Source organism: Mobula hypostoma, chromosome 5 (assembly GCF_963921235.1).
Source record: "Mobula hypostoma chromosome 5, sMobHyp1.1, whole genome shotgun sequence".
In the NCBI taxonomy this organism is placed as follows: Eukaryota; Metazoa; Chordata; class Chondrichthyes; order Myliobatiformes; family Myliobatidae; genus Mobula; species Mobula hypostoma.
The window spans coordinates 7736279-7750457 of record NC_086101.1 but is presented as its reverse complement, the minus strand read 5'-3'; the positions used below and the strand labels follow the sequence as shown (position 1 = coordinate 7750457).

The 14179-nt window shown below is 46.2% G+C and overlaps 1 protein-coding gene across 1 annotated transcript in view; it reads left to right on the top strand.

Annotated features, from left to right (window-relative positions):
• The window catches only part of neu1 (neuraminidase 1), a 61607-nt gene that overhangs the window by 20656 nt on the left and 26772 nt on the right, over positions 1-14179 (top strand). The window contains exons 2-3 of the mRNA XM_063047959.1: positions 1804-1993; positions 11779-12041. Coding sequence (XP_062904029.1) covers positions 1804-1993; positions 11779-12041 — 453 coding nt within the window. The remainder of the gene's footprint in view (positions 1-1803; positions 1994-11778; positions 12042-14179) is intronic.

The window sequence follows — 14179 nt, the reverse complement described above, 5'->3', positions numbered from 1 at the left end:
TCTGTCACGACCACAGAACCTCCTATCTGCCCCTCTAACTATCGAGTCCCCTATCACTAGCGCTCTCTTGCTGGAGGTCAAGATGCATCTATGGAGGTTGCTCCTGAACCGTCATAGAAAAGTACAACACAGAAACAGGCCCTTTGGCCCATCTAGTCCAAGCAGAACCACTTCAACTATCTACTTCCATCTACCTGGACTTGGTCCAGAGCCCTCCATTCCACTACCATCCATGTATAGTACCTATCCAAACTTCTCTTCAACGTTGAAATCGAGCTTGCTTGTACTACTTGTGCTGGCAGTACGTCCACACTCTCTCAATCCCCTGAGTGAAGAAATTCCCCCTCACGTCCCCATTAGACATTTCAGCTTTCACCCTCAACCCATGACCTCTAGTTGTAGTCCCACCCAGCCTCAGTCGGAAAAGCCTGCATGCATTTACCCCTCATAATTTTGTGTACCTGTATCAAATTTCTTCCTGTAAGATGGTGGCGTGTCTGGGCTCACAAAAGGTGCTACCATTCTACTAAAACTAATGATCACAAGATCCTGCTGTACATTCAGAACAGTGGCAGAGATTACGTCAGACTGGAGCAAAAGGTCATGGGTTAAGGGTGAAGGGTGACATTTTTAAGGGGAACAACTTCACTCAGAGGGTGATGCAAGTGTGGAACGAGCTGCCAGCGGAGGTGGTGGATGCAGGTTCGATTGCAAAATTTAGAGAATTGTTGATAGGTGCATGGATGTGAAGGGAATGGAGGGCTATGGGACTAGGCAGAATAACGGTCTATCATGGACTAGATGGGCCAAAGGGCCTGTTTTGTGATGTAGTGCTGTCTGACAGACCAGTTGAAACTGAACACAATATAATTTTGAACTACCTGTGTCACGTAGGAATTTGGAGAAACAAGATATAACTTTTATTGAATATAGTAAGTTTAATTGCATAAAGGTGCTGATGCTTTGCAGTAGTGCAACTAAGTTAAAATGTTTTGTTGATGATTTTCATTTGTACTCGATGTCTGAGGCTCTCCCTTAGTGTCGAACAATAATCAGCCAGCATTGCACCAAGAGAAGATGTCTGAATGGGAATGCAGAAAATGAATCTTTAGTGACATGTTGCACTTCATGGTTTTGTATGCTTGAAGCATGTTGTTAACCAGCTGCATGTAGTTTGAAGCTCGGTAGTTGCCAAGAAGATTTTCAACAACATCCTTGAATGCCTTCTATGTGATTATCCCCAGCCCCACTAGAACTACTTTGAATTGCCTGTCACTGATGACGTGTTTGAATTGTTGACCAACAAAAATGCCTTCCTTAATCTTGGCACAAACAGAAAATCTGCAGAGGTTGAAAGTCCAAGCAACTCACAAAATGCTGGGCTGAAACGTCGACTGTACTTTTTTTCCATAGATGCTGCCTGGTCTGCTGGGTTCCTCCAGCATTTTGTGTGTGTTGCTTCCTTAATCTTGGTATCGGGTATCCTGGGGAAAGTCTGCCTCAAGTAGCAAAATCCTTCAGGGAAATGTACAGCCTTTCTAAAATCTGTCCTGCCCTGCAGCATCCAGCCTGCCTAAGCATACCCGGGCAAGGTAGAAAACTCCTCAGCTTACACTGTGGCCAACATTTTAACTGACTTGAGTTATGAATTGTAATACAAATATAGGCTATTTCAAAAAATGATGTGCGATAGGGAAATTTCATGGTGATCGGCAGGGTGAAGTCCATAAGATACATGCAAAAGTATTCAGGAGGCAAAATCTTCGTTGTCCAGTGTAACTATCCTTCCACCTTTTCCTCCAGATCCGCCCACTCATTGAAGACGAGCAGCTGCTGTGGATCAGGGGTGTCATTGGCGAAGTCAACACCTTCAGGATCCCACTCATCGCGATCACCCCCTCTAATAAACTCATTGCCGTGGCCGAGGCAAGAAAATATTCGTCAGCTGACATTGGTGCCAAGTTCATTGCCATCCGCACGTCCACTGATAAAGGTGAATGGGTAAACATTGTCCTTCAGTAAGGAATGAAGGTCCTGCTTATGTCTCCCTCAAATTGCCAGGACTTGAGGACCTGAGTTATTGGCAAAAGTTGACTAGGTTAGCACCTCAATCCCCAGAGCAGAGGAGAATGACGGGAGATTGTGCTAAAGGATTCTGTGAGAGATCTTTGCCTTGGTGATGACCTTAGAGAATGGACCACTTTTCAAAAATTCATTTTCAAAAATGTTCGTATTGTCGATCCAACAGAGATTTTCCCAGGTTAAGTAGCCATTTCAAAGTGGTTGCTTAAAGGTAATGTCACTGATGGTTCTGTGGTTACAAATGAGCCCAACTGGGTATGGAGGGTAGATCTCAATCAGAGAGCCTTATTCCTGACCCAAAATGCGTCATGGCTACTGGGGCTTGTGCTTGTGTGTTATTGAAATACCCTGACAGCCTTGGAGTCGATCATCGTAGAATTCTGCAGCATGAAAATTGGTCATATGGTGTCACTCATATATGTTGACGAAGTTGTCCTCCTGCACTCGTCCCATTTGGGCCCTGACCCTCTTAACCTTTTCCCATCCACGTGTCTGAGGAACAGATACGATGGGCCAAATGGCCTAATTCTGCTCCTATGTCGTGTAGTCTGTTTGAATGCCATGGAAAAGGGTAAAGTGATTGAGTTTGGAGAGTTAAACTCAAAGGCAGAGCACGAGGTTCATGGCAGGAATCTGAGACCTTTGGAGGGACAGAGGGATTTTGAGGTGAACGTACATGGATCCTTCAAAGTTGCAGTGCAAGTTGTTAGGGTGGTTAAGAAGGAGAATGGTGCATTGGCTGTTTATTTGATGGATTTAGTTCAAGAGCCACGAAGTAATGGTGCAGCTCAATAAAACTCTGGTTAGACTAGATTAAACTCGGAGTATTGTATTCAGTTCTGGTCGCCTCATTATAGGGATGATGTCAAAGCTTTAGAGAGTGTACAGGAGAGATTTAGCCAGGATGCTGCCTTAATAGAGAGTATGTCTTATGAGGAAAGGTTGATTGAGATAGGGCTTTTCTCTTTGGAGGATGAGAGGCCACTTGATAGAGGTGTAGAAGATGAGAAGAAGCTTAGACTGAGTGGATAGCCACAGGCTTTCTCCCAGGGCGGTAAGCATTGTGTTAATATTGAGGGATAGTGCAGAGCACACCAGGACATCAGCATGCAGGATACTCAGCTGAACTTTTATTGATAACCCTGCTTGTACAGTATGTGAACTCCTCCCTGGTGGGAGTGGCTAACATTATTAACTACCACTACAGCAAGGGCAGATAAACTTCAGGTGTTTGGAGTATAGGGAGGAGTGATGCAAGAGGTAGGTTTCTTTTTACAGAGTGGTGGATGTGTGGAATGTGCTGCCAGGTGTGGTAGAGGCAGATACATTCGGGACATTTAAGACACTCTTGGATAGGCATATGGATGATAGAAAAATGGAGGGCACTGTGGAGGGAGAGGGAGATCAGATTAAACTTGGAACAAATTAAAAGGTTAGACCATACGCATAGAAGCAAAATTAGGCCATCCAACCCATCAAGTCTGCTCTGCCTTTGTATCATCCGGATCCAGGATCCCACTCATGCCCATACATCTGCCTTCTTGCCACATCCTTTGGTGCCCTGACCAATCAGGAAACTATCAACTTCCACTTTAAATATGCCCATGGACTTTCCCTACGCCACAATCTGTGGCAGAATATTTCACAGATTCAATATTCTCTGGCTAATAAAAAAAAATTCCTCAGTATTTCTGGTTTTAATGGTCACCTTTCAATTTTGAGGCTGTGCCCTCTGCTTCTGGATGCCCTACCATAAGAAACATCTTCTCCATATCCATTCTATCTTGTTCTTTCAATGAGATTCCCTGCATTCTTTGAAATTCCAGTCAGCACAGTCCCAAAGCTGCCAAATGCTCCTCATATGTTAACCCGTTGAACCCCAGAATCATCCTCGTGAACTTCCTCTGAACTCTCTCCAATGACAACACAGCCTTTCTGGGATACTGGGCCCAAAACTGTTGACGGTATTCCAAGTGCGGCCTGTCTAGTGTCTTATAAAGGCTCAGCATTATTTCCTTACTTTTATGTTCTGTTCCCCTTGAAATAAATGCCAACATTCATTTCCCTTTTTTACCACAGACTCGACCTGTAAATTAACCTTCTGGGAGTCTTGCCCAAGGACTGCTGAGACACTCTGCACCTCTGATGTTTGAACCTTCTCCCAATTTAGATAATAGTCCACACTATTGTTCCTTTTACTAAAATGCATGGTCATACATTTCCCAACACAGTATTCTATCTGCCACTTTCTTGTCCATTCTTCCAATTTGTCTATGATGTGCTGATGTTTGAGAGGGTACAGAGAATATTCACTAGAATGATTCCGGGAATGAGAGGGTTAACATATGAGGAACGTTTGTCCGCTCTTGGACTGTATTCCTCGGAGTTTAGAAGAATGAGAGGAGACCTCATAGAAACATTTCGAATGTTAAAAGGCATGGACAGAGTGGATGTGGCAAAGTTGTTTCCCATGGTGGGGGAGTCTAGTACGAGAGGGCATGACTTAAGGATTGAAGGGCGCCCATTCAGAACAGAAATGCAAAGAAATTTTTTTAGTCAGAGGGTGGTGAATCTATGGAATTTGTTGCCACAGGCAGCAGTGGAAGCCAAGTCATTGGGTGTATTTAAGGCAGAGATTGATAGGTATCTGAGTAGCCAGGGCATCAAAGGTTATGGTGAGAAGGCAGGGGAGTGGGACTAAATAGGAGAAAATGGATCAGCTCATGATAAGATGGAGGAGCAGACTCGATGGGCTGAATGGCCTACTTCTGCTCCTTTGTCTTATGGTCTTACTGCAATCGCATTGCTTCCTCAGCACTACCTACCCCTCCCCTTATCTTCATATCATCCACAAATTTTGCCACAAAGCCATCAATTCCATTATCGAAATCCAAGTATCCTGAAACCTTATCCTTAATAATGACTCCAACAATTTCCCAACCTCGACGGTTAGGCTAAATGGTCCATAATTTCTTTTTTTTTTTTTTGCCTTCCTCTTGTCTTAAAGAGTGGAGTGACATTTGCAATCTTCCAATCCTCTGGGACCATGCCAGATTCAAATGATTCTTGAAAGATCATGACCAATGCATCCGTTATCTCTTCAGCAACCTCTCTCAGGAGTTGGGGATGTAGTCCATCTTGTCCAGGTCACTTATCCACCTTAAGACCTTTGAGGTCCCTAGCACTTATTCCTTTGTAATAGCAATAGCACTCACTGCTTCTCCCTGACACTCGCGGACCTCTGGTGCACTGCTAGTGTCTTCCACAGTGAAGACTGATGCAAAGTACCCATTAAGTTCAACTGCCATTTCTTGGTTCCTCATTACTACCTCACCTGCAGCACTTTCCAGTGGTCCAATATCAGCACTCACCTCTGTTACTCTTAATATGACTGAAAGAAACTTTTGGTATCCTGCTTTATATTATTAGCTAGTTTGCTGTCATATTTCATCTTTTCACTTATAGCTTTTTAGTTGCCCTCTGAAAATTTCCCAATCATCCAACTTCCCACTCACTTTTGCTACCTGATTTGCCCTTTCCTTAGCCTTTCTGCAGTCCTTAACTTCCCTTGTCAGCCACGGTTGTCTACTCCTGCCATTACCCCTACCCCTGCTGTAGCTCCAGTTCCCTAACACAGTCTCTAAGGAGCTGCATCTTGATGCACTTGGTGCAGATGTGGCCATCGTGAAGGCTGATAGTCTCCTGGAAATCCCACATCTGATACCCGGAACAGAACACTGGCCCTGTAGACTTGCACCCTATTATCTCAATAGTTAAATAAGGAATGAACTTGCCTACTTGCCTTGCCTTTGCCTGTTGGTACAACATTATGGGCCGAAGGGTCTGTACTGTGCTGAACTGCTCCAACGCATCATTGGCATGTGTCTATAAGTCATAGGAGCAGAATTAGGCCGTTTGGCCCATTGAGTCTGCTCTGACATTCCAACATAGCTGATTATCCCTCTTAATCCCATGCTCCCCGTAAACTTTGACCCTCTGATGAAACAAGAACCTACCAACCTCCGCTTTAAATGTAGTCAATGACGTGACCTCCTCAGCCATCTGTGGCAATGAATTCCACAGATTCACCACCCTCTGGCTGAAGAAATTCCTCCTCATCTCTGTTCTGAAAAGTATTCTGAGGCTGTGCCCTCTGGTCCTTGACCCAGCTACGAGAGGAGAAATCCTCTCCACGTCCTCTCTATCTAGGCCTTTCAAACTCGATAGATTTCAATGAAATCCCCCCCTCCCATTCCGCCAAACGTCAGTGAATACAGGCCCAGAGCCATCAAATGCTCTTCATACGTTAACGCTTTCATTCGCAGAATCATCCTCATGAACCTCCTCTGGACCCTGCCAGCACATCTTAGATAAAGGGTTAAAACGTTTCAGAATACTCCGAATGTAGCCTAACCAATGACTTATAAAGCCTCAGCTTTACATCCTTGCTGCAATACTCTGGACCCTTGAAATGAATGCTAACATTGCATTTGCTTTCTTCACCCCTGACTCAACCTGCAGGTTAACCCTTGGAGAATAATGCACAAGGGCTCCCAAGTATCTTTGCATCTCAAATTTCTGAATTTTATTCCCCATTTAGAAAACAGTCTACACCTTTGTACCTTCTACCAAAATGCATGACCATACATTTCTCTACATTATGTTCCATAAGCCACTTCTTTCCCCATTCTCAGTCTGTCTGTATGCTTCTGCAGACTCTCTGCCTCCTCAGCACTATCTGCCCCTCCACCTATCTTTGTATCGCCTGCAAACCTGGCCACAAAGCCCTCACTCTGCTCATCCAAATCCAAATTCACTTCTGTGAACCAGGGGTTGGGGGCTGAATGCTTTCACAAGGCACTGTAACCTTCAGCGAGTATAGGCCCAGAGCCACCAAATGCTCCTTAATCATGTCCTTTAGTGTTTTAGTTGAAATGATGTTAGTCTTTGATCTGGAGAAAAGTTCGAACACTTTGAAGGGGAAACGTGCACAGGCTGTAAGACTAGTTAAGTGTCTACCACAGGGGTCCCCAACCTTTTTTGCACTGCGGACTGGTTTAATATGGACAATATTCTTGCAGACCGGCCGACCCGGTGGGGGAGCGGGGGTAGGGTTGCCAACGGACAAGTGTAGCAGTCAAATACGTTGTGTTTACTCTGAGAAAGACTACAATGACCATGAAGCCTTGCGTGGGCACCAGTGCGCATGCGTAACCTGTGTATGCGTGCGGCTGCCGATTTTCTTTTTCCTGCAACTCGTTTTTGGCGATTCTGTTCAGCGGGGGGGGGGGCGGGGGGTGTTAATCACGACCGGAATATAGGGGATAAGTGGCTAATACACTCAGTTTCGTTTCTAAAACGGTTTATCTAACGAATTTAATATTAAACACACAGCACATATTTTCCTCGCATGAATATAGCGATAACTCAATTATCAGGGGAGGACAGGGGGGCTTGAAGTAAGTGTTGAACGAACTTCCAGTAGAAGTGGCAGAAACAGGTTCGATATTATCATTTAAAGAAAAATTGGATGGGTATATGGACAGGAAAGGAATGGAGGGTTATGGGCTGGGTGCAGGTCGGTGGGACTAGAAGGGCAGAGATGGCCTGTTTCCGTGCTGTAATTGTTATATGGTTATATAAGTCAATAGCATCATAACATTTTAAGTAACGTTTGGATATTAAACACACAGCGCATATTTTCCCCGTTTGGACATATAAAATCATTGCAACACACCAATATTGCTGAATCAGTGGGAGCCCTGGGATTGTTTCCCTGCAACAAGAGGTCCCGTCGAGGGGTGATGGGAGACAGCGATCCTCGAAGGGGGTTCCTTATGTCCAGCCTATTCCGCAATTTAATTCTCGTTGCATTCATTGCAGAAAGCTCCGCTTCGCAGAAATATGATGGAAGCAACGTTTTCAGTGCTTTCGTGGCTGTCTCAGGATATTTAGCCTTGACTTTGATCCAGAATGCCGGCAGAGATGTTATGTCAAACATACTTTTCAGCCTGCCGTCATTTGCAAGCTCGAGGAGTTGATCTCCTTCCCGCGCTGACATAATGAAGATAATGACCTCGCATGCGTAATGGCTCAACAATGCGTGACCGGGAATGAGGAAAGGCCAAATCATATTGTTTCTTCATGGCCTGGTAACGCATGCTTTGCGGCCCGGTGGTTGGGGACCGCTGGTCTACCACATTGGTCAGGTTGGTAAGTCCCCCCCCCCCCCCAGGTTAACGAGTCCCAGGACTGAAGGTCCATGTGGTCAAAGACCAGTGTTGGTGAGCCCAGTACTTGGAGGCCACATGGCTGCGACTCTACGAGCCCAAGCGGACTTGGGGCGGACAATGCCCCAACGTCAGCAAGCCTCAGGGTCAGAAACCCACACGAGTCCGGAACTCGAGGCTCAGAGTTCAAAGTCCCATGAACGGCGAGTCCTGGGGTTGATAGCGAAGGTTGAAGACCGAAGTTGGCAAGTCAAGAAACCGAGGCACTTGTGTCATTGGGGGTGGAAATCTGAAGCCCGATGTACTCAAAGGGGCAAGTTTTAACTGTTTGTTCACTTCCATAGATGCTGCCTGACTGCTGAGTTCCTCTAGCGTTTTGTGTGTGTATTGCTCTGGATTTCCAGAATCTGCAGATTTTCTCGTTGATTTCTGTTGGTGTGTTGTTGTTGTTCTGCCAAACATGGTGCGTATGCTACGTTGGCGCCAGAATGTGTGGTGACAGTTGTACCACGTTTCACCTTGTTTCGGTGTGATAAGCAAATCTGAATCTGATCGGGAGCGACGTTGTGACATTTTGAAAGGGAAACGTGCGCTGAGTGGACGGTGATGTCTACCTCACTGGTGTAGCCAAAGGGGAATTTCTTCTGTCCTCTGGATACTTTAGTAAGTATTGTAAACAGCGCCTCCGCTGCTGTAGAAACAAAAGTACAAATTGCACCTTCATGCCATCAAGATAAGACTGTGCTTCACCCACTCAGCCCTGGAGCATTTTCTTAGTCAACTCAAAAAAATGTAATCGTCCTTTATTCTCCTCCACCGGGTAATTGTGGAGGGCAGCACGGCCGTGTAGTCGTTAGCGTGACGCTCTTACAGCGTCAGAGATGGCGGTTCACTTCCTGCTACTGTCCGTAAGGAGTCTATACATTCTTCATGTGGCCGAGTGAGTTGCCTCGGAATGCTCCAAGTTTCCCCTCACGTACAGGATTCGGTTACTAATTTGTGGGCGTGCTACGTTGGCCGTTGATGCAAAATGACAAATTTCACTGTATGGGGCAAATAAAATGCTCCTCCCCTCACTGTTAGGGGTATTGGGCGGCAACTTCGCTAAATTTTTTTTTAGCGTTTGTTTGATGAGGTCGAGTTGCTAGTTCGATGCTCAACTCAGCATGAGTGAACTTGTCAAATAAAGCTAATCTTTAGTACTTTGATCTTTGGGAGATAGTGTTGCAAAAAGCAAGGCCATGGATTACACTTTCTTGAATGTCCAGACTGAATCAGCTGCAGAGCCATCTCAGATGTGGTTAAAAATGAACCAAGTTCTCGAGGTTCGACCGTCACGTGTGTGTGCAAGGATGGCTGATATTCTTCCCTTAAAGACGTTAGTCGACCAGTTAGGGTTCTGTGGTAACCATTAGCAATGTTAAGCATTTCTTCCTGAATTGCATGAAGTAACATTCTGCAGTGATGCAAGGTGAAAAGCATTGGGTCTTGTCCTTGCAATGTGGTGTTGCAATAGTGCTTGGGTCTGTTTCTGCATTGCAATCAAGCCATTGGCATGTCTCCCCGCTGAGTGCATTGGTTTGAATGACGGTGTGTTATCAGAAGAGAACCAGTGGCCTGTTGATGGGGAAAGATGCAGGACTGGGTTGTCATGGTGATATTCAAACTCTGCTTTGATAGTCCTGCTCTCCAAAACTGGTCCTTAAACAGCCCAGTTTGGAACCACACTCCAATCTGGTTGGCATCTGCTTGCCTATTGCGTATCAGTTTCTGTTGCAAAGTGGGAAGTCCTAAAAAGACTGGGAATGGGCCAAATTGATGAAAGCCTGCCTGTCTTTAATGGGCACTGAGAAATTGGAGATGTTTTTTGAAGTCTGTGTTCTTTGTGGGGGCAGTAGATGGAGCATATTCTGTCTGGAGGTCAGTGAACAGTGGTGTTCTAAGTCACCTGGGAGTCCTTATACAGGACTACCTGAAGGTTAATTTGTAGGTTGAGTCAGTGGCAAAGAAAGCAAATCTAATCTCAGCGTTCATTTCAAGAGGCTTCATCTTTACAGTAGAGGAGGCCATGGATAGACATATCAGAATGGGAATGGGACACTGAATTAAAATGTGTGGCCACTGGGAGATCCTGCTTTCTCTGGCGGACAGAAGCCACACTCAGGTTGGAGGAACAACACCTTATATTCCGTCTGGGTAGCCTCCAACCTGATGGCATGAACATTGACTTCTCAAACTTCTGCTAATGCCCCACCTCCCCCTCGTACCCATCGTGAATTTATTTATGTGTACACATTCTTTTTCTCTCTCTCTCCTTTTTCTCCCTCTGTCCCTCTCTCTGTACCCCTTGCCCATCCTCTGGGCTTCTCCCCTCCCCCTGTCTTTCTCCCTAGGCCTCCTGTCCCATGATCCTCTCATATCCCTTTTGCCAATCAACTGTCCAGCTCTTGGCTCCATCCCTCCCCCTCCTGTCTTCTCCTATCATTTCGGATCTCCCCCTCACCCTCCCGCTTTCAAATCTCTTACCAGCTCTTCCTTCAGTTAGCCCTGACGAAGGGTCTCGGCCCGAAACGTCGACTGTACCTCTTCCTAGAGACGCTGCCTGGCCTGCTGTGTTCACCAGCAGCTCTTATGTGTGTTGCTTGAAATTCCAGCATCTGCAGAATTCCTCGTGTTTGCGATCATATGGGGAGCATTGGATGGCTCCAGCTCTGTACTCCCTGGAATTTAGAAGGAGAGGTGACCTCATTGAAACTTATTAAATATTGAAAGACCTCAACAGAATAGATGTGGAAAGGATGTTTCCTATGGCGGGGCAGTCCAGGATCAGAGGACACAGTGTCAGAATACAGGAACATCTGTTTATAGTTACATATAGTTACAGCAGTGCAAAACAATACCATAATATGATAAAGAGCAGGCCACGGGAATGGTAAAAAAGAACTCTCAAAGTTCCCATCAACTCCCGATAGTCTGGATAGCAGGCGGCAGAAGGGAGAAACTCTCTCTGCCATAAACCTCCAGGCACCGACAACTGTCGATGCATTGGAAGCACCCGACCCCAGCCGACTCTGAGTCCGTCCAAAAACTTCGAGCCTCTGACCAGCCCTTCAACACCGGGCACCATCTCTGCCAAGCGCTTCGACTCCATCCCAGCCGCCGAGCAACAAGCAAAGCCGAGGATTTGGGGCGTTCCCCTCTGGAGATTCTGGATCACACAGTAACAGCGGCAGCAAAACAGGCATTTCAGAAGTTTCTCCAGATGTTCCTCCGTACGCTCACGTCTGTCTCCATCAAATCAGGATTGTGCACGGCACCCTACTTGACAGATTACAGATATCATTCACCGGAGTGGCTGCGCGCGCTGCGTCGCGCCGCCATCTTCTCCTTGGTAGGACCTGTGCTGTGCTGAACTGCTTTGCTGAAAGATTCCATTTCCCAACACATCTCTTGGTGTCTCCACCAGGTGTCACCTGGAGTCCAACCACCTTCCTGGACAACGACGGCTCAAAGATCGACGGCCTGAACCTGGGGGTGATACTGGTCGACGAGGAGGTGGGCCGCATCTTTATCGTCTTCACGATGTGTGCCCACTACTACCGTTGCAATGTCTCCAGCACGCTCCTGATCGAGAGCTGCGACGACGGGCGGACGTGGAGCAAACCCAGAAACCTGTCACATGTGATCGGGACGAAGGTGTTCATGCCGGGCCCCGGATATGGGATCCAGGTGAGCTGTGTGTGTTTGTGTGTGAGAGAGGGAGGGAGATAGCAGAGAAACAGGCTCTTAGTCCTATTAGGCCCACGTCAGCCGTCAAATGCCCATTTCTGTAAATCCCCAGAACCAGAATATTATCAGCAGCGTATGCTGTGAATTTTGTTCTTTTGTGGCAGCAGTACAGGTGAAATACATAAAATGGATTATTAATAAGAAACGAGTGCAAAAAAAAAGGGACCAATAATAGTGCAGTAATGTTTCCAGGTTCGTGCACAGTTCAGAACTCTGATGGGGAAGATGGTTAATAACTCTGGTTATTATTGCACCCTGTTATTGCACCTCAGGGTGTACTGGGGTTTGGAGTAGAAACATAGAAAACCTACAGTACAATACAGGCCCTTCGGCCCACAAAGTTGTGCCGAACATGTCCCTACCTTAGAAATTTCTAGGCTTCCCCATGGCCCTCTATTTTTCTAAGCTCCATGTACCTATCCAAAAGTCCCTTAAAAGACCCTATTGTATCCGCCTCCACCACTTACCGGCAGCCCATTCCACGCATTCACCACTCTCTGTGTTTATATATAAAAAAAACCTTACCCCTGGCATCTCCTCTGTACCTACCCCCAGCACCTTAAACCTGTGTCCTCTTGTGGCAACCATTTCAGCCCTGGGAAAAAGCCTCTGACTATCCACACGATCAGTGCCTCTCATCATCTTACACACCACTATCAGATCACCTCTCATCTTCCGTTGCTCCAAGGAGAAAAGGCCGAGTTCACTCAACCTGTTTTCATAAGGCATGCTCCTCAATCCAGGCAACATCCTTGTATATCTCCTCTGCACCCTTTCTACAGCTTCCACATCCTTCCTGCAGTGAGGCGACCACAACTGAGAACAATACTCCAAGTGGGGTCTGACCAGGGTCCTATATAGCTGCAACATTACCTCTCGACTCCTAAATTCAATTCCACAATTGATGAAGGCCAATACACCGTGTGCCTTCTTAACCACAGAGTCAACCTGCGCAGCTGCTTTGAGCGTCCTATGGACTTTGACCCCAAGATCCCTCTGATTCTCCACACTGCTGAGAGTCTTACCATTAATGCTATATTTTGTCATCATATTTGACCTACCAAAATGAACCACTTCACACTTACCTGGGTTGAACTCCATTTGCCACTTCTCAGCCCAGTTTTGCATCCTATCAATGTCCCGCTGTAACCTCTGACAGCCCTCCACACTATCCACAACACCCCCAACTTTTGTGTCATCAGCAAACGTACTAACCCATCGCTCCACTTCCTCATCCAGGTCATTTATAAAAATCACGAAGAGTAAGGGTCCCAGAACAGATCCCTGAGGCACTCCACTGGTGACTGACCTCCATGCATAATATGACCCATCTACAACCACTCTTTGCCTTCTGTGGACGAGCCAATTTTGGATCCACAAAGCAATGTCCCCTTGGATTCCATGCCTCCTCACTTTCTCAATAAGCCTTGTATGGGGTAACCTTATCAAATGCCTTGCTGAAATCCATATACACTACATCTACAACTCTTCCTTCATCAATGTGTTCAGTCGCATCCTCAAAAAATTCAATCAGGCTCGTAGGGCACGAGCTGCCCTTGACAAAGCCATGCTGACTATTCCTAATCATATTATTCCTCTCCAAATGTTCATAGATCCTGCCTGTCAGATCTTCTCCATCAACTTACCGACCACTGAAGTAAGACTCACTGGTCTATAATTTCCTGGGCTATCTCTACTCCCTATCTTGAATAAAGGAACAACATCCGCAACCCTCCAATCCTCCGGAACCTCTCCCATCCCTATTGATGATGCAAAGCTCATCGCCAGAGGCTCAGCAGTCTCCTCCCTCGCTCCCACAGTAGCCTGGGGTACATCTTGTCCGGTACCGGCGACTTAACCAACTTGATGCTTTCCAAAATATCCAGCACATCCTCTTTCTTAATATCTACATGCTCAAGCTTTTCAGTCTGCTGCGTCATCACTGCGATCACCAAGATCCTTTTCCATAGTGAATACTGAAGTAAAGTATCCATTAAGTACCTCTGGTTTTCCCTCTGGTTCCAAACACACTTTCCCACTGTCACACTTGATAGGTCCTATTCTTTCACGTCTTATCC